The sequence below is a fragment of the Phocoena sinus genome, chromosome 10 (genome assembly GCF_008692025.1).
Source record: "Phocoena sinus isolate mPhoSin1 chromosome 10, mPhoSin1.pri, whole genome shotgun sequence".
Classification (NCBI taxonomy): domain Eukaryota; kingdom Metazoa; phylum Chordata; class Mammalia; order Artiodactyla; family Phocoenidae; genus Phocoena; species Phocoena sinus.
The window spans coordinates 61090685-61108341 of NC_045772.1; the positions used below are offsets into that span (position 1 = coordinate 61090685).

General features: G+C 44.0%; 1 protein-coding gene and 1 non-coding gene across 17 annotated transcripts in view; both read right to left on the bottom strand.

Annotated features, from left to right (window-relative positions):
• PCBP2 (poly(rC) binding protein 2) overlaps window positions 1-17408 on the bottom strand; it is a 27234-nt gene extending 9826 nt beyond the window's left edge. For 2 of the 16 annotated variants that reach the window (XM_032644461.1, XM_032644455.1), the window contains exons 1-14: window positions 17086-17215; window positions 14621-14763; window positions 14033-14056; window positions 13912-13944; window positions 12848-12964; window positions 10309-10440; window positions 9202-9330; window positions 8091-8177; window positions 6159-6251; window positions 5035-5076; window positions 3712-3784; window positions 3164-3202; window positions 2173-2228; window positions 895-1064 (exon numbers count right to left, since the gene is read on the bottom strand). In XM_032644461.1, coding sequence (XP_032500352.1) covers window positions 895-1064; window positions 2173-2228; window positions 3164-3202; window positions 3712-3784; window positions 5035-5076; window positions 6159-6251; window positions 8091-8177; window positions 9202-9330; window positions 10309-10440; window positions 12848-12964; window positions 13912-13944; window positions 14033-14056; window positions 14621-14689 — 1064 coding nt within the window. In that variant the 5' untranslated portion in view covers window positions 14690-14763; window positions 17086-17215. Of the gene's footprint in view, window positions 1-894; window positions 1065-2172; window positions 2229-3163; window positions 3203-3711; window positions 3785-5034; window positions 5077-6158; window positions 6252-8090; window positions 8178-9201; window positions 9331-10308; window positions 10441-12847; window positions 12965-13911; window positions 13945-14032; window positions 14057-14620; window positions 14764-17085 lie in introns of all 16 variants that reach the window. The other 14 variants (XM_032644458.1, XM_032644459.1, XM_032644460.1 and 11 more) reach the window with 14 other exon arrangements.
• Window positions 12329-12435, bottom strand: LOC116761469. The gene has a single exon (XR_004352034.1). It is a non-coding gene; the product is annotated as a U6 spliceosomal RNA (small nuclear RNA).
• Window positions 17409-17657: the final 249 nt, after the last annotated feature.

Here is a 17657-nt window from a genome sequence, read left to right on the forward strand (position 1 = left end):
AGTTTTATGCACAACAGAGACCAAAGAATTGTGACAAGAGGTAAATAACAACTAGGTAAAAGTCTACATAGAAGGGATAGCTAAGTCCCTTGGGGAATGAGCTGCTAACACTGGTTTAAGATGTTAGTAAGCAATTAAGAACATGACTTAAGCACATGTGCTGAGAAAGCAAGTAATATAAATGCCTTGTAGGATACCCACTGGACTGTGAATAGTCCTGCTACAACTGTGTGTATTAACATTAGCTACGTTTGGATAAAAAAAGTAGAATCTCAGAAAGTCATTAAGAGATGAGATGAGATTGTGGGGGAAAGGAAAATACTAAGCATTTCTGAAACATCCAATACCTGTACCTCTCCTTTTCCACAAGCTCTGAACAATGGAACACACTGGCAACTTGAGAAAAATGGATGTTTTCAGAATAAACGGTAATGACTGCCTCCAAAAAACTGTCTTGCTGTCACATAACTTCATTATCCTTGTTTCAATGAAGGGTGCTTTGGAGCCTAAACCCCATTAGTGAAGTGTTAGTCCATATGACATCTACAGCAAGACCCACATTTGGTTTTAAGTCGGTGCTCCAGCCAGAGCAGTCCTACTGGTGAAGACATGCTCCATACCTTCCACTCCCAAAACCATCAAAAAGTCAAATGCAAACAATCTATTCCCTGTCCCCCAACCCCATGCAAACTTATTACAAACTGGTTTCTTTTTCTGCTACACTAAGGATGGGTGAAAAGTAGAGCTAGACTTTTAACTTTTTCTTTTGCCATCTCTACCCTTCCCATTTCCATCCCCCAAAGAATCCCACACTTTACATTAACAGTGTAACTTCCCCCAACACATACATTACTTATGCTGGCATGAATAACACGAAAGATAGGGAACACTTACCTGACATTGATTAGATACTGAGCCAGGCTAATGCTGGCAGCAGATCCAGTGATGGTAACCTGCCTATCAGTAGATCCTTCCACTGGGTTCGCAATTTTGATCTGCGCCCCAGACATCTGACGGATCTCATTGATTTTGGCGCCTTGACGCCCGATTATGCAGCCAATCAACTTAAGGGAGAAAAACAACAAGGCATACCAAATTAAGAGTTGCATGGTTAGGCCCAAGAATTCCACCCCACTCCTCAGGCTTCTATAGCTTGGGTCCACAAACATGACAATGGAAACTATCTGCATCCTACACATTCTACTCATATGCTCCTGACTTTAAAAATTGAGTTATAGATTATATCTCAACTCTTGCCCTATTCTTCTGTCTGATCACTACAGGTCAGAGCCAACTCTAAGCTGAATGACTCCTAGGAGCATTAGCTCATTTCCTCAGAGTACTAACTCCAAAGACAAAATAAAGCAGAGCAAACGTGATGATAAACCTAGCTAACCAGAGACAGGGATAAAGATAAAAGTATATTCTGTTTTTGGTAAAAAAGATGCCATAACTCATCCTGCCATGATTCCTACTTCACCATCGTGACAAGAATTCTGGCTAATTTCTAATGTTTTTGCCTTGGGAAAAAGTAAAAAATTGGCCAACATTTGCACTGTCCAATACTGTAGACACTAATAACGTGATAACTAAACACATGAAGTGTGGCCAGTAAGATTGAGAAATTGAATTATTATTCTCAACAGCTACACGTGGTTAGTGACTACCACGTTGGGATAGGAACATCCAAGGACCACTGAGTTAGGGATAAGGCTTCAGGTTCTACAAGAAACAAAGGCAAATGGGAATTTCTATTTGAGACAAAAAGCTTCTTTCTGGCTCATCAATCTCCTCCAGTTTTTACTTGAGATTTTATATAGTTTTAAGAATTTAATTTGGTGTCTACAACCCCATTTTCTTAAGAGTGGCATGATGCCATTGAAAAGACCTCTATTCTTTTTTTTTTTTCTTTTTTGCAGTATGCGGGCCTCTCACTGTTGTGGCCTCTCCCGTTGCGGAGCACAGGCTCCAGATGCGAGGGCTCAGCGGCCATGGCTCACGGGCCCAGCCGCTCCGCGGCATGTGGGATCTTCCCGGACCGGGGCACGAACCCGTGTCCCCTGCATCGGCAGGCGGACTCTCAACCACTGCGCCACCAGGGAAGCCCAAGACCTCTATTCTTGAAAGCCAATTCTCTTATTTTCACCCCATGCAACCCAACCATATACTTACATCGTTTGGAATGGTGAGTTCATGAGAAGTAGTCTGAGCAGATGCATCCAAACCTGCTAAAAGACAGAAGAGAGCAAAGAAGTTCAATGCACAGCATACAAACTCCCACTGATTTGTACATTAACCTAACAGAAGAAAAACGAACTGGAAACCCAGCATTGGCTGTTGGGATTCATCACTAACTTGGAAGCCTCCAAGGAGGAAAGAGGGGAGAGGGGTGTAGAAATAATGCTGGAAAGGTTCCTCTGTACACACAGAAGAGGCTGATTTCATGACATTTCCTGCAAAGCCCAGCCTATTAGGGTGTAAGGGGATGGAAGCAAGGGGCAAGGGAATGTGGTATCCTCAATTCTCAGGACCAAAATCTAAACAAGTACTTCTGCACTTCTCCCCTTTTCTGGTTGGATTTCCTGCTGTTGTGTTCCAATTTTATCTCACCTGATGCTATCACCAGCGCCAATATCATGCCTGTTATTGGGTACCATGGACTTTTGGCACACATGCAGAGTTGCTTTAAATATACCTATATCAGATTAACACCCTCCTAACACACCCTTACCCCTAACCTAAACTTGAAGGTCAGTGAGAATGAGATGGCAGTAAGGTGTGGGAAGTTCATTTCTCCAGATTTATTCCCTGTCTTTTGCTCAATAATTTGTTCTGGGTTTTGTTTTCCAAAGAAAAAGAAAAAAAACTCCTATCAGTAAACACCCATACCCATCTGACACCTGGACCAGACCAGACCAGCTGGCTAACTCACAAGTCTAGTCTTGCTCTCAGCTGTGGCTGCTAAAACTCAGCATTTTTAGAAGGGGGTAGGCCAGATCCATCAAGGGACCCTCAGGGGTACCAGGCCCACCCCCGCTTTGCTCTCTCAGCTCCTTTCTGCCATGTGCATGTTCTGCTGGTATGTCATGGGTAGTGAAACAAGACTCCCACCAGTTTATTAATATAACAGTAGAATACTACAGATTTTTTTTTTAATCATTACCCCAATAGCCTTTCACCTCTGGAGAGCTGGATTCAATGCCTGTTAAGATACAAGTGAAAATGAGTTTGGTGGTCTCATCCTAACCCTATCGGACAAGTTATTCCTTATATATATAAAAAAAAAGCCCAAAAAAACAAAACAAAACAAAACAAAAACAAAAACCACTACACAATTTGGCACAAATGGATTGTTTCTACCCAGGTCTATGAACAGCTGGTGGAGAGAAAGGGGGTGCCAATCAGATCAAAGGGGCAGCAGCGAGGATGGGTTAGAAGAAATATCAGCCTACCCTTTGCCTGACAAGCATCCCCAGACCTCACCCCAAACCTTCCAGGGCCTTTTTTCTCTTTTAGAATAACTCACCCCAAATGAAAACCAAGTTAACAAACACATTACCTCCTTTGGTTTAGCCATAGAAAACAGGCAAGTTTAAACCAGCAGGATGCTGGGTAATGAAGTTTGTTTTAAACAGATGTCAAACTGAGACCTTGGGGCTGGCCTCTGTCTTGTACTACACCTTACAGAAATAAACACTGAGGTATCCATACCACTGAATCCGGTGTTGCCATGCGTCATGGGAAAATGAGACTGTTGCATTGCCAACTGGTGCAGCTTGGTCAACTGCAGGAAGGAAACAGAAGAGGTTGGCATTAGAAAAGCAAAACAGTCAGGGCTCAAGCACATTCAAATTTGAAAATGCAGAGCTCCTGATCCCCAAAGTTGGCTACTACTCAAACTATGACAGAGGGTAAGATATGGGGCTGGTATCACCATCCTGGGGATGGGCACAACAAGAAGGTAAGAGTTAGAAATAGAAAGGGTATCAGTACAAAGAGAATGAGCGCATTTGGGGTGTGTGAAAAGACAAGCAGCAGCACCCGCCTGACAACCATCCCCCTGTGGGCTATTTAATGAAGGTGTTTGCAGCCATTGCAACAGTTGCCCCAGGGACAAGCACAGACAGGCTAAGAAAACAAACTGTGCAGTGGTGCTAGGGAAAACACACCATGCAGGGTTCTGTCAGTACTGGGAGGAGGGAAGGAGATGGGGGGGCAGGGAAACTGCAAGGAGGAGAGAGATTAAGGTGAAACCAAACTGGGTTTAGCACACCCCCACCCCATGATTTCTACAACTATTTTTCTTCATCTATATAAACTGTCCTGGCTATTGTAAAACCATCCCTCTTCAAGTCTACTTCCCCTCCTGGGGGCTATCACTAACCAAGAGCCAATCTTAACTTCCCAAATCTAAAGCTCAGCGCCTGAAAGAGTTAGTAAGGATAGAGGATAAGTGCAGAAAGAAATGCCCTTGAAGTCTAAATACCAGCACTTTTTAAGTTGGAGTTTTTAGTGACAAAGAAGGTTTTATTGAGTTGAATTCCCAAATATTCAGCTTCCTATCCCTCCCTGTGTAAATAAACCCCTTTTCCCCACCCCTCCAGATGCTTTTTAAATTGTCACCTCAGACTGAGGAGTACACAAGGGCAAAGCCAACCTCCCACCTCCCATCCCCCGCCATGGAAAGGACTCCAAGCAGAGATGCACAGCCCACGGTCAATTTAAACTGTGCCCTGGGATAACAAATGACAGTATACCGTGGAACATTTCTCTTTTAGAGTAATCTGGAACATGGGAGAAAGCAGAATCTAATAATCTGCCAGATTATAATTTCCAGGGATTAAATGGCAAAAACAAGGTGCTACTATGTCCTGATTAAAGATTATTTAAGGACCAAAATATGGAGTTCACCTTGTGAGGAAAACAATACTGCAAATGTTTAAGACCCAACTCACTCCTGCCTACATGGAGAAAAGAGACAATTTTGGACGGGAGAAGGAACTTTTCAAAACAAGAAGTGAAAACAAAACTTACATCTGGCTGTGGAATGGCATACTGTCCTTGAATGGTATAGGCCTACAAAAGGAGGAAAACAGTTCCTATTAAAAACCAATCACGGACAGCCACCCAGTGGGGGGAAAAAGACAGATTTCAACTAGCCAGGAAGCCAGAGTTGAACTAGAGAATAGGGAGGCCAGGGGTTGAGGCAGTAGATGGTATCTCACAAATACAGTCAGACCTGTTGGCCTTCTTTAAACCCTAATATGATGGCTTATTCCGGGATGCCTATAAAGGGAGCCATGTTCCCTGCAATCAAAGACAAAATAACACATCTGTTTCTTAATGAAAACGTGGGAAGTGGGATTAAACAATGCCTCGACTGCCCGAGCCCCCTTCCTTCTCCCTGTGTACAAGATAGCCTAGAAGGAAAACGGTCTTTCCTCAGCCACCCCAACCCTTCTACCAATCATGGTGACATGAATGATTTTTATCTGCACAAACCTACATGGCATGTTTTGAAACACTTTCCTTTTCCTATCTTATTTTTCTCTACATCTGCCTAAAGACCTTAAGTGCACTGGAAGCTAGTTGGGTCCCTAGCACTAGGGAGCTGACCATAGGAACACACACACACAAAAAAATCACTGTGTTCTAAGTCCTGCCTTCTCCCACCTCCCCTCCATAAAAGGCACTTGCAGCTCCCACTACACCCTCCTCCCCCCACACCATAACCTCCCAAAAAGGGAGCTGGGTCTTCAGGGCAATGGGGTGGGGACAAGGAGAATCGGGAAGGGAGGGGAAGGAAGGAGCAGCTGGTTCACAGGATGTGAGGCTTCTCACATCACAGTGGCCAGTACCCCCAAAAGTGCACCCAGGTTGGGGTGGGAAGGTGAAAATGGGGTAGGAGGAGTAGGAGACAGGGAAAAGGGGTTGAACAAAAAAAGGAAAAAAAAGGAAAAAAAAAAGAGAGTTGGTGTTACCATCTGGTGGGCTACGCAGCCTGTGTGAAATGAGGTGGGGGGGTCAGTCCAGGTCCCCGTGGACAGGTGGTGTCCACAGCACAAAAATCACCAGCGCCACTGGCCCCCCGCGTGTTGGCAGTCTCGGCTGAGGCGGAAGGATTGAGTGAGCCTTGGAGACTGAACATCCCCTCTCACCTCTAGAGGTGGTCCCTCCAGGTCAGGGTTGAGGCACATGGACGGGGTGGTGTGGGGAAAGCTCGCACTGTCGCTGCCTGTGCTGTACCTGTCCTGTGGATAAATAGAGGATTTCAGTCTCCAGGGCTGTCAATCCGGCACCTTGTCACCAGCATGAAATTCACACAAAAAAAGTTGTTTAATTTTTTCTTTTCCTTTAAAAAGGAGCTCACAACACAATTTGAAACGAGCTGCAATCAGTGAATTAAAAAAAAAAAGTTACCTATGGTGGCAGATTTCACACTGCACAATTGGGCTATTTTCAGTCAGAATGAAGGGGTGGGGCAAGGAGCTGATGCCAGCTCCTGGTCAGTGTGCGATTAAATTGAACCCCTACAGAGCCCACTTTGTCACAGAGGAACAAAAGACACAGGTCCATCTGTGGACACTGCATGAACTGGTCCATTTAAAAAGGCCCATGGGAATAATCCAAGACAGGGCCACTCATGGAAGAAGAAGCTGCAAGTTTTTAGAGGGTGGTCAATTGAATAAAGGGGAGGGAGGGAAGGAAAGCAAAGAGGTAAGAAGGGGTGGGTGGGAAGGGGAGGGAAGGAAAGAGAAATGAAGGAAGACTTGTAAATGGAGAGGACTGCTGCTGTGCAGTATGGACTCTATATAATCCCAAGTGGGAGTGGAAGAATCCAGAAGAGTAGGAACTTGTAGTTCCAGGGTAGAAGGGAAAACTCCTAGAACTAAACCTCCCTGCTACACTGACTCTGGGCCTGTTTATCCTGCCTAACTACCCAGACTCATGGAGAGCCCTTTGACCAAACCAGTTTGTACAAGGCTAGTGTTAAAAGCAAGGTACTAAACTATGATATAATTAATTTCTTGTGAACGCTTCCAGAACTACAAGACAAACTAAGTCCCCCAAAACTTATTCAGTTTTATGACAACTCAATAGAATATGAATGATATGGACTTTAAGTGCTTCTCCAGTTCAAATATAAGATGGAACTAGTTGAATATCTGTGCTTTTAACAGGTCAGCCCCATGTAGGAAAAGGCACTTTGAGCACTATACTTGTTTAGGCAGCTACCAAAATCAAGGTCACTATTTCAGCCTGAACCTCAATATTTTAAAAACCTACCTACTCCTCAAATACTAACCAAAAAGCATAAAACCATGGTGCTAATCAGTGCCCTTTGTCATAAAAATCTAAATTCAGAATAAACCACGTGCCAAGGATCCAGAGTTTAGGTGGGTGAAGGAGGAGAGGTCAAAGGGGTGCTTTGGTGTTCTTACTCTAACACCAAAGGTCACAGACCCACACAGCCCAACATGCTCTCCCCCTTCTATTCTTAGACACTGAACCCTTACCCCAGCTGATTTGTTATGCCATGTGGGTTCAAACCAGTGTTTATGAGGTTAAGAGCCCGGGGACAACACACTGGAGTTTGGGAGTGAAGGGGTAGGAGTAGGGGAGGTGAGATGGGGAGAAGGGGAAGTTTGTAGGACACTCAATTTCAGGACCCCCAATTTGAGACCACCATTCAAGAATCTCTTTCAGAGGTCCAACTCTTTGCTACCTTTATTCAGACCTCTAAAGAACACCCCACACATGAAAAAACATGGGATGGGGTGGGGTAGGGAAAGAAGTAGTGACACCAAGGCAATTTAACCCGTTCTTCTAACCCAACCCACCTTAAATTACTAAGTAAATTACCTCTTCCGAGTGCCTACAAAACTCCCATTGCCTGCTAAAAATTAAATAAGATAGCATTCATAGCTTTCTCCAGTACAAAAAATAAATAAAACTGAAAGCAGGTCAAATTATGGCCAGAGTACAGGTTTCAGCAAGCATGCAGAGTGGCCTGGTGTGCTGCTGGCAAAGTTTTGACATTTCAAACATAATCCTTGTTCACCTTAGCCCACCAATAAAAAATTTCTTACCTGACCACCTGCAAAGATGACTGGAGAACTGGACGGCTTGGGCCGGTACGGGATGGTCACGCCCTTCGGGGGGGACTGGGAGAGAGTCAGAGGGGAAAAAAACAAAAAGAGATAAGGTTTCAAAGCTGCTTCAGCTGTGTGGCTTAAGCTCACACAGGTCAGTTAAATTAAAAACTGTATTATTTCCATTCCCTCACCTACCAACGTTGTCTCTGGCTAGATCTAATCTCAAATCATCTGCAGTTATTTGCCTTTAAAGCAGTAAGATGGTCCGTGGACTACAGAGCTCACACTACTTCTCATCAAGGCAGATTCCCCTATAATAATTTAGGCATTATTTCCATGTGTTCAAATAAGTCTAATTAAAACGAAAAACCTGTATGTGTACATATGTATGTTTGAGTTGGTAATTAAGATCCTACATTTTGGCCTGAATAGAAAATAAAGACAAAATAGGAAATGAAACTCCCAAATGTTGCACCTAGGATAATACAGAACTGTCCATAAATAGTTCAAAGGCTCAATCAATGTTTTCCTAAACTCTACTTGAAAATTCTACTTTCCTTTCTCACCAATATGGGACCAACTCCCTATGACAATTCTAAAAAGGTTTAATTCCCCTTAATTTTGCTATTCTTGTTAATTGAACAGCATCCACCAGAACCTCATAAGTCATTCAGAAAAACCATTATGTATATATTTTTTTAATATATACAGCATTCTGAATATAATCCTGCCTCATCAGAAATTAATTTAAAGAATATATCAAAGTTGCACGTAGCTAAAATATTGTAATCTGAAAGGCAATTTAACTTAGCTTCTCAGGAACCCAGATACATCTTTTGTCCACTCATTCCTAGTAGTGAATCTTCCCCTACCAACTCTGCTAAAATCGCTGTAAACCAAATGATCACCACTTAGTTTCTATTTTTGCTTGCACTATAAGAAAAGTCAAAGCTGGGGGAAGGAAAATATAAACTCAGAGAACCTCTTCCCCACCCCCACTGGAGGCTTCTAACAGCCTCACCTAATTCTAGTCTTACTAAATATAGATCAGTCTGTCTCCCTAAATCACCCTCCCCCCATTCTCAGCATGAGCCTGAGGGCTTACCTCCAACATGACCACGCAGATCTGTTTCACACACTCAATGATGGACTGCGGAATGCCAGCAATAGTGATGGCCCGCTCAGTTGAGTTGGGGAGCATATCCCCTGCCACCTGGACCTGAGCCCCTGTACTCTTTGGGGGTAAAAAAAATTTTTTAAATCAGAGAAAACAGCTCATACTCTTCAGTATCTCCCAGCAGAAATCTTAAGAATCTAAAGCTCAGTAGACACTTATCCCATCTCCTATCTTACCCTTTTTATCCTCCCTTCCCACTCTTCCCTTATTCCAGATAAGACTGTTTAATCAGTTATAAATTATCCTCTGAAAGCTGAAAATAAGGCTGAATAACAGCCTAAATTTAACCTGGTCTCAAGAAAAAGGTCCCTCTAGACAGTTTCCTCTCAGCTAATGATAGCTCTGTAGGCCATCAAACAAAATACCCACAAATATCACCCACCTTTCATTCTCTTATTTAACAAATGTTTATATCAAAGCCCATGCTGTATGTGCCAGGTACCACCCCAGGTACTTGGAATACATCAATGAACAAAATCAAAATCCCTGCTCACATGGCATGTACAAAAGGCTCCCAAAAACTACAATTAGTTTTCCTTTAGGAGCCATTCAAATTTCATTCCAACACCCAATTCAATAACTCCCAGATATAATTAAAAGCTTCCATAATTTCATGTAACTTCCATAATTTAAAAGGGAGAATTACAACTACATCCTAATACACCTTCATTTTCCCCTTGCTATTTAGGGATTTGGCCAAGAAAAACATTTGATATTATTATCAATCAAATTGTAAGCTAAAGTCTTTAAACATAAAAAAAGATAATGTAGTCTCATGGAAAAGTTGCCAATGGGTCATATGCAATAGGTGGAAATTCTGGTTAACTTTTCTGATTTACTGTTGTTAAAATATATGGAACATAAAATATATATATATACACATATATCAAGCAAATTACAGTCTTCTAGGACTATTACTTTAATAAAAATCTTCATCTCAACGAACACAAACTTTTCCTAGACATAGTAAAGGCTAATAGAAGCACATTTAGAATAATTTACATTTCAAAAAGAAAATGAGCACAAGTTACCAACCTCACGTATTTCCTTGATCTTGCAACCACCTTTCCCAATGAGAGAGCCACACTGACTAGCAGGGACCACCAGCCTCAGAGTGACTGGGGGTCTACTGGCAGCTGTGCTATTGGTCATAGAGCTGCTGATGTCCTACAACAAGAAATTAGTCAAAACATCAGAAGAATATAAAAGTTTAAACAGATCCCTGGTAACCCATAACTGCCATGAAAGAACCTTACAAGGGACATATTATGTCACAATCTGCATCAACAAAGGTTCAAATATTGCCTCCCCCCAAAACCCTATTTCTGAAAAGATAAAATGGCCTACAAACGTCCTCAGGTTTAGCCCTAAATATATTTTCCTTCACACCGGAAGTGTTCTTGGTAGAGAGAAAACTTATTTGAAAATTAAAGAGTTTTCTCAGTAAAAGACAAAATTAAATATTAAGAGATAAAACACTGCAATCCAAATTCAAGTAACTGGGCTTCCCTGGTGGCGCAGTGGTTGAGAGTCCGCCTGCCGATGCAGGGGACATGGGTTCGTGCCCTGGTCCAGGATCCCACATGCCGCGGAGCGGCTGGGCCTGTGAGCCATGGCCGCTGGGCCTGCACGTCCGGAGCCTGTGCTCCGCAATGGGGAGAGGCCACAACAGTGAGAGGCCCGTGTACCGCAAAAAAAAAAAAAAAACAAATTCCAGTAACCAATTCTGTCCTTAGAAAACGACATAAAGATTAAATACTGTACTTCCATTTATCCTTGTCTTAATTTCTTGGTAATATTACCATTGTACAGATAATGAAATTGAGGCTGAGTACCTACCCCAATCACATCTAAAAAGCTGTAGATTTTAAACTAAAGGACTGTATTGGTTCCAAAGCCCGTAGTCTTTCCCGTTACAATATGCTGCATCTGAAAGTCATGGCTTTAAACTAGTTAAATTTAGCCTTCTGAGGATTAAATGGTTTTAGCCTAATCTCTATGTAGTAGCTAGACCTGGGAACTCCTCAAACATAAGCCCCTAAAGTCAAGAACATGCTTCTTTATTTGTTGAAAGTATGAATAGATTTTCTGAATTTAAAAAAAAATATATTTATTTGGCTGCACCGGGTCTTAGTTGTGGCACGCAGGCTCTCTGGTGCAGCATGTGGGATCTAGTTCCCTGATCAGGGATTGAACCCGGTCCCCTGGCGCTGGGAGCTCGGAGTCTTAGCCACTGGACCACCAGGGAAGTCGCTAGATTTTCTGAACTTTTTTAAAGCTACAAGCTCTGGATTAGCAGGGTCTTGCAGATCAAAGGATAACATTTCTGATCTTGGCAAGTGTAAGATTTCAGGCACCATTAAGGCATCAAGCAGCAGCCCCAAAGCTCTCCTCTGCCTGCAATGTCAATTGCATGATTAGCACTATTACTGCAAAAGTGGGAGGAAGCTGAAGACTGGACCTAGGGCAATGGTTGTTCAGCATTATAAGGTTGAAACCAGTTAATTATTTAAAAAAAAAAAAAAAAAAACTTCCTTCAGTCAGAAAATCTCTGGTATTGATATTTTGCTTCTGATCACTTATAAAACGCATTCCCTTCCTCCAAGTATAGCTCAAGTATAGTATAGACACAGTTACCAGATTTATTTTTTTTTAAATATATAACTGCATCCAGGGTTGGGAGATACCTGTATTTATGGAGTATATTAGTGTTCAGAAGGGCTCCTAACGAAAGCATGTTAATTTAGTCCACTCAACTATCAATTAGGGGACATAATTACCAACACAGTGGTGGCATACCTTCAAAACTGCTGGTTAAGAAATAAAAGATGCTGGTTTTTCACACATTTTTTAGAGTCCCTGATAATAGTCAAACTATTTGGGGGTTTTTCTGGGGGCTCTTTTATTCAAGTATAGTCAATATACACTATTTAGGTTTCAGATGCACAACATAGTGATTTGACATTTAAATACATTACAAGATGATCAGCACAGTAAATGTAGTAACCGTTTGCCACCAAACAAAGTTAACCTCCCATTACTTATTTTATAACTGGAAAATAGGGAATGCTTCACAAATGTGCGTGTCATCCTCACACAGAGGCCACGCCAATCTTCTCTGTATCATTCCAATCGTAGTTTATGTGCTGCCAAAGTGAGCACTCCAACTACAGTTGGGGGTTAGGGGTGCCGACACCCCACCCCAGTCAGAAGTCCATGTGTAACTTAACTTATCCGCAGTTCTGCATCCACAGATTCAAGCAACCTCTGATTGTGTAGTTCTACAATACGTATTGTGTAGTACGTATTTATTGAAAAAAAAAAATTAAGTACAAGTAGACCTGCACACTTCAAACTCATGTTGTTCAAGGGACAACTGTATTTTTCTACCGATTAAAGTGACATCTTTTTTTAATTACAAATGGTCCAATTTGGGGGATGATGAATGGGAGCAAAGAACCCATTTACGGAGTTTTATGATCTAGTCTGTCCTTGAATTTTAAAAGCCCTTAGAAATCATTAAACTATCTAGAAGCACTTAAAAATAAAGAATGAGGGGCAGGGAACAACAAACCTCTTCCAGTTTGTCAATGATCATAGCAAAGGCTTTGAAGATGGCATTAGTGGGTCCAGCCAAAGTGATAATCCTCTCAGGACAATTCCCTTCTGAGATGTTGATACGTGCACCACTCTGGATAGGAAACAGAGCCAAAAGGTTAAAGAGAAAAAGATCTGAGCATACACATACACACACACACACACACACACACACACACACACACACACACACACACACACACACAAATATATAATCCCTCCTAAATAAGATGGGCAAGAAGCTGCCTGTATACATGATTCTGACACAAGGCAATATCGACATCACTTCAAATACTGCTCCATATTTGTCCTCAAACATAAACTACAGAAGCTGCTTTAAGTCTTGAATGAACTGAGACTTCCTAAAATTACATTTCCCAGCATACTATTTGTCATTACAAATAACTGCGCCAGAAAAATACAAGCTTCTCCTATTAAGATCTCCCCCTCAGGCTTCCCTGGTGGCACAGTAGTTAAGAATCTGCCTGCCAATGCACGGGACACGGGTTCGAGCCCTGGTCCAGGTGGATCCCACATGCCGTGGAGCAGCTGAGCCCGTATGCCACAACTACTGGGCCTGCGGCTCTGGAGCCCGTGAGCCAGAACTGCTGAGCCCGCGTGTCACAGCTGCTGGGGCCCACCTGCCTGGAGCCTGTGTGTGCTCCGCAACAAGAGAAGCCACCACAATGAGAGGCCCGTGCACCGCAACGAAGTGTGGCCCCCGCTCGTCGCAACGAAGACCCAACCCAGCCAAAAATAAAATAAATCAATCTTAAAAAAAAAAAAAAAAAGAGAGAGAAAAAGATCTCCTCCCTTCTGGGACTTCCCTGGCGGTCCAGTGGTTAAGACTCTGCGCTTTCACTGAAGCAGGCGCAGGTTTGATCTCCGGTTGGAGAACTAAGATCCCACATACCGCACGGTGAAAAAAAAAAATTCCCCCTTCTAATCTCTCATTAAATTTTTTTTTGCTTTTGTTTTAAAGGTTTTTTACTTCCCAAGTTAACAGTCCCTTAACCCCCCCCCCCATCCGCAATAACTCACCTCCTCACGCATCTTCTTAACTGATTCTCCTTTCTGTAAGAGGAAAAGTCAAGAGTGAGTTCCAACTGCTATTTAAACGCAGACTGACTAAATAGTAATTAGAGTTGAAGTGATGTCTTACCTTCCCAATGATACTGCCAACTTCCTGCAATGGAGAAAATTAGTGTCAAATATGAGGAAATCTGAAGCGTTCATTATCACAAAAAGTAATTTTTAACAGTCCAAAGCAATGGAAAAACTAAGATTTATTGGGAAAGGGAACGGACAGGCTTATTATTTTCTTTGCTCAAAATATAAGCAAAGCTATCAAAGAACTGTGAAGAAATAATGGAGTAATTAAATGCTATCTTTAATATAAATCCTTTTTTAAAATACCAAATATATCACCCCACCTTAAAGTTACCCCAAAATTGTTTGGGCAGGGGAAATCTACCTATCACAAGCTATAGCAACATCCATGAGAAAAACTTATCATCCAGGTATGAGACAGTCTTTGGCTCTAGCCTCTGGTTAAGGCTTTCCTGCTCAGTGGCGCTTCCTAGTAAAGTCTGTTCGTTTTCCCACTACACTCTCATCTACTCCGCTCCAGAAGAGTTCTAAAGCCAGACACCCCACAGTGCTAATCTGATGAGCTCCGAGATCCATGCCCTCTCTTCCTGGCCCCTCCCCTAGCAGTTACTATGACCCAATTTCCCAAGCTGGTGCATACCTTTCCATGCATAAGTAGCCGGATGGTGAGAGTGACATTTAATCCACCTTCAATCACACCGGTGTCCATGTCGAGCAATGTTCTGAGGAGCTGGACTTTGAGTGGTCAAGTCTTTGGTCACTGGTGGGGGTGAAAGTCAAACACTGAAATGAAAACATGACAAAAATCAGAGTAGGAAAACAACAGAAACTTACTTTAACCATTATCAATATTTTCTAATGAACTCTTTTCCTTAAATGACAGTCTATCAGTTGGCAGGCTTATATACATCCAGCACAACTGCATTAACAGCTCAGGTTCTGTTACAAAGTATGGAAGGCAACTTTCCAGTCTGCTCTCATTAACGGTATGGTTTCCGCTGACTCTCAGGATGTGAAAGATTCCTTCAATTGGCAATGGTTCTAAGGGAACTGCTGAACGTGCACCAGTTGTCCTTCAGCAGAATAAGCTTCAAGAGAATACAGAAACACCTGGAAATCATGAGGGCAAACCTCAAACTAACCAACTACACTCAGGGCAACAACCTTTTGCTTCCCTGTTAGGAAGCTTCTTGGGTTGAAAGCTAGAGAGGACACATGTAAACGTTCTTACTGGAAGCAATTTCTAGGTAAAGAAATTGATGAGAGGCATCTCACATTAAAATTCTGAATGTCAATAGATGCCACCAAATAATTTTTAAAAGATTTACATCAAAAACCTCATTGAAAAAGGCATCTGAAATGCCTTCTATTGCAGGCTGGGTTCCATATTCCCCTTTGGGAAATGACTCAATACATTAAGTGCAGCCTGAGTCCTCTTTTCCCAACCTAGCTTGATAGTCACTCAAGATCTGAAAATTTTCCTTGCTTCTGTGTTACCACTCAAGTCTTCATTCAAATCTATTAAATCTTAAATTTTCTTCCAAAGGAAACAATCGAAATTAAAACTGGTACTGCTAAAAATTTATTGTGTAGTTGTTTTAAACAACAGCAGTAACGAGCCTTTCCTACTGAGGCCCTTTCCCCACGTATCCTCTAAAGCAATGTTCCTAACATTTCTGCTTTAGAATAATTGATTACGTGTAGAAAGAATGTTTTTGGATATACCTTAGACTACAACACCTCTTTAGGCCCTAAGAGTGGCTCTTCCCAAAGTTGTGAAATTTCTCCAGTGACATTTTTAGTATCCATCCCTTCAAAACAACATCAGTGATCTCTCTCCTACAGCCAGTCTTCTCCCTTCACAAAACCAGCCACCGTTTTAACTTTGCTCTAACACAAAGCCCATATCCTAAGTATTTAAAGTGTTTAAGTGGCTGCCAGACCATTCTGTATATGGCAAGCTGCCCTATTGCTACCTCAAGTAAGTGACTGAGGTGACTGAGGCATCCCCAAAGCACTTCATTCCCCCATTTCCAGAATATAATTAATTACTGGCAAAATCCCAGAATTCAACACTTTTCACTCAAGGAAAAACAATAGTGCTGGGGGTGAGGGGGGGAATGGGGAGAGAGAATTAAGTCTGTGCAGAAAACTTTCTTTTTTCAGTAAGACATGGTAAAAATTTGGCAGTTTAATTCCTTATCCCCACTCACATAATAGGAAGCACGTTACAAATACCACAATAAATATAAGTCCGAAAAGGCAAGAAAATTGAAAACCTATTTGAAGCCATTTCTTGAGGTAAGGAACAAAGGTGCATTTCCAACTCCAAATCATCCAAGAAATCCCTGTCATATTTCTCTCCTGACTAGGTCAACGTCAGTGTACCCAATCCCAGGAATCCAGCTGCTAATCCTGCAGTCCATTACCCCTTCTCCTATAAATAGCTCGGTCTGGGTCTATAGCGGCATTTTGCAATTTTCAAAATTCGTTACCTCGAGAGAACGTCCTGCATAACTCGGTAACTGGGAGCCCGTCCACCCTTTCTTTAACTCCACAGCCCCCCTCCCCTTGGTCATCCAAGCATTTTCCACTGAAAAAATGCACCCCCCATCCCTCCACTAGAAAAGACGGGGAAAAAAAATAAACGGTTCGGTCGGGGGGGGGCGCTGCGATCCAGGGGGAGGAGCCGGACTAGTAGCGCCTCCTCGTGTGGCTGCGCCAGCGCCTGACCCCCGCGGGGAGCCGCGCTCACCCGCCCGGCCAGCAAGCCGGCCATCGCCTCCCCTCACCCGCCTCAACCAACAAATCCACCGCCGCCCCCCCCTACCGCGCGCGCGCCCTCCTTGACTCCTGCGCAGCCGCCACCGGGAAAAAGCGGGGGGGGGGGAGGGGGGGAGGGGGAAGGCCTTTCGCGAGGCCTAGTAGGCCTCGCCGGAGCCAGGGCCTCGCGTGAATGGCCGGCCAAGCAGAGTGAGGAGGTAGGCGCTCACGCGGGACTACGCGAGGTCGGGGCTCGTGACGAGGACCGGAGACCGCTAAGAAAGATGGCAAGAACAGAAATAGAGCTATAGCCGCGGGCGGAGGGAGAATCTTGAAGCTTACCTGCAGGCGCGAGGCGACTGAGGGGAAAAGGGGAGCGGGCGGGAAGGGGAAGGGCGGGAGGCCGGGGGCGGAACAATAGGGGCGGGCGGGAAGGCGAGGGGGGCCCCGCGGGCGGGCGGAGGAGGAAGGGGGGGGTGGAGGAGGAGGAGGAGGAAGGGGGAAAGAGACCCCGGGGCGGGTGGAGGGCGGCGGAGGGCGGGCGGGCGGGCGGAGGGCGGGCGGGCGGGAGAGGGCGCAGGCTGCGGCTGCTCCGGCTGCTGCCTCTGCTGGTCTGGGAGGGGGACGGGGCGGAGCGGCCCGCTTTCAACCCCGCGCACCCTCCGACCCCGGAAGCGCTAACCGCCCCGGGGGCCGGCGAGGCGACTGCGTCGTCCAAACCCTCCCCACGCAATACGGACGGCCTCCCAACAGCCTAGAGCGGCTCCGTGGACACCGCTGGCACCAGCGAGACAACTGGTAGCAGACGGCGAAGTTCATGATAGAGCGGCAGCGTGGGGGGGGCAGGGAGGAAACTAGTGTCCCCTAGCGGGCTGGCTGGAAAGCCCAGGCGTAAGTGCGGAGAGAGTTGGCAG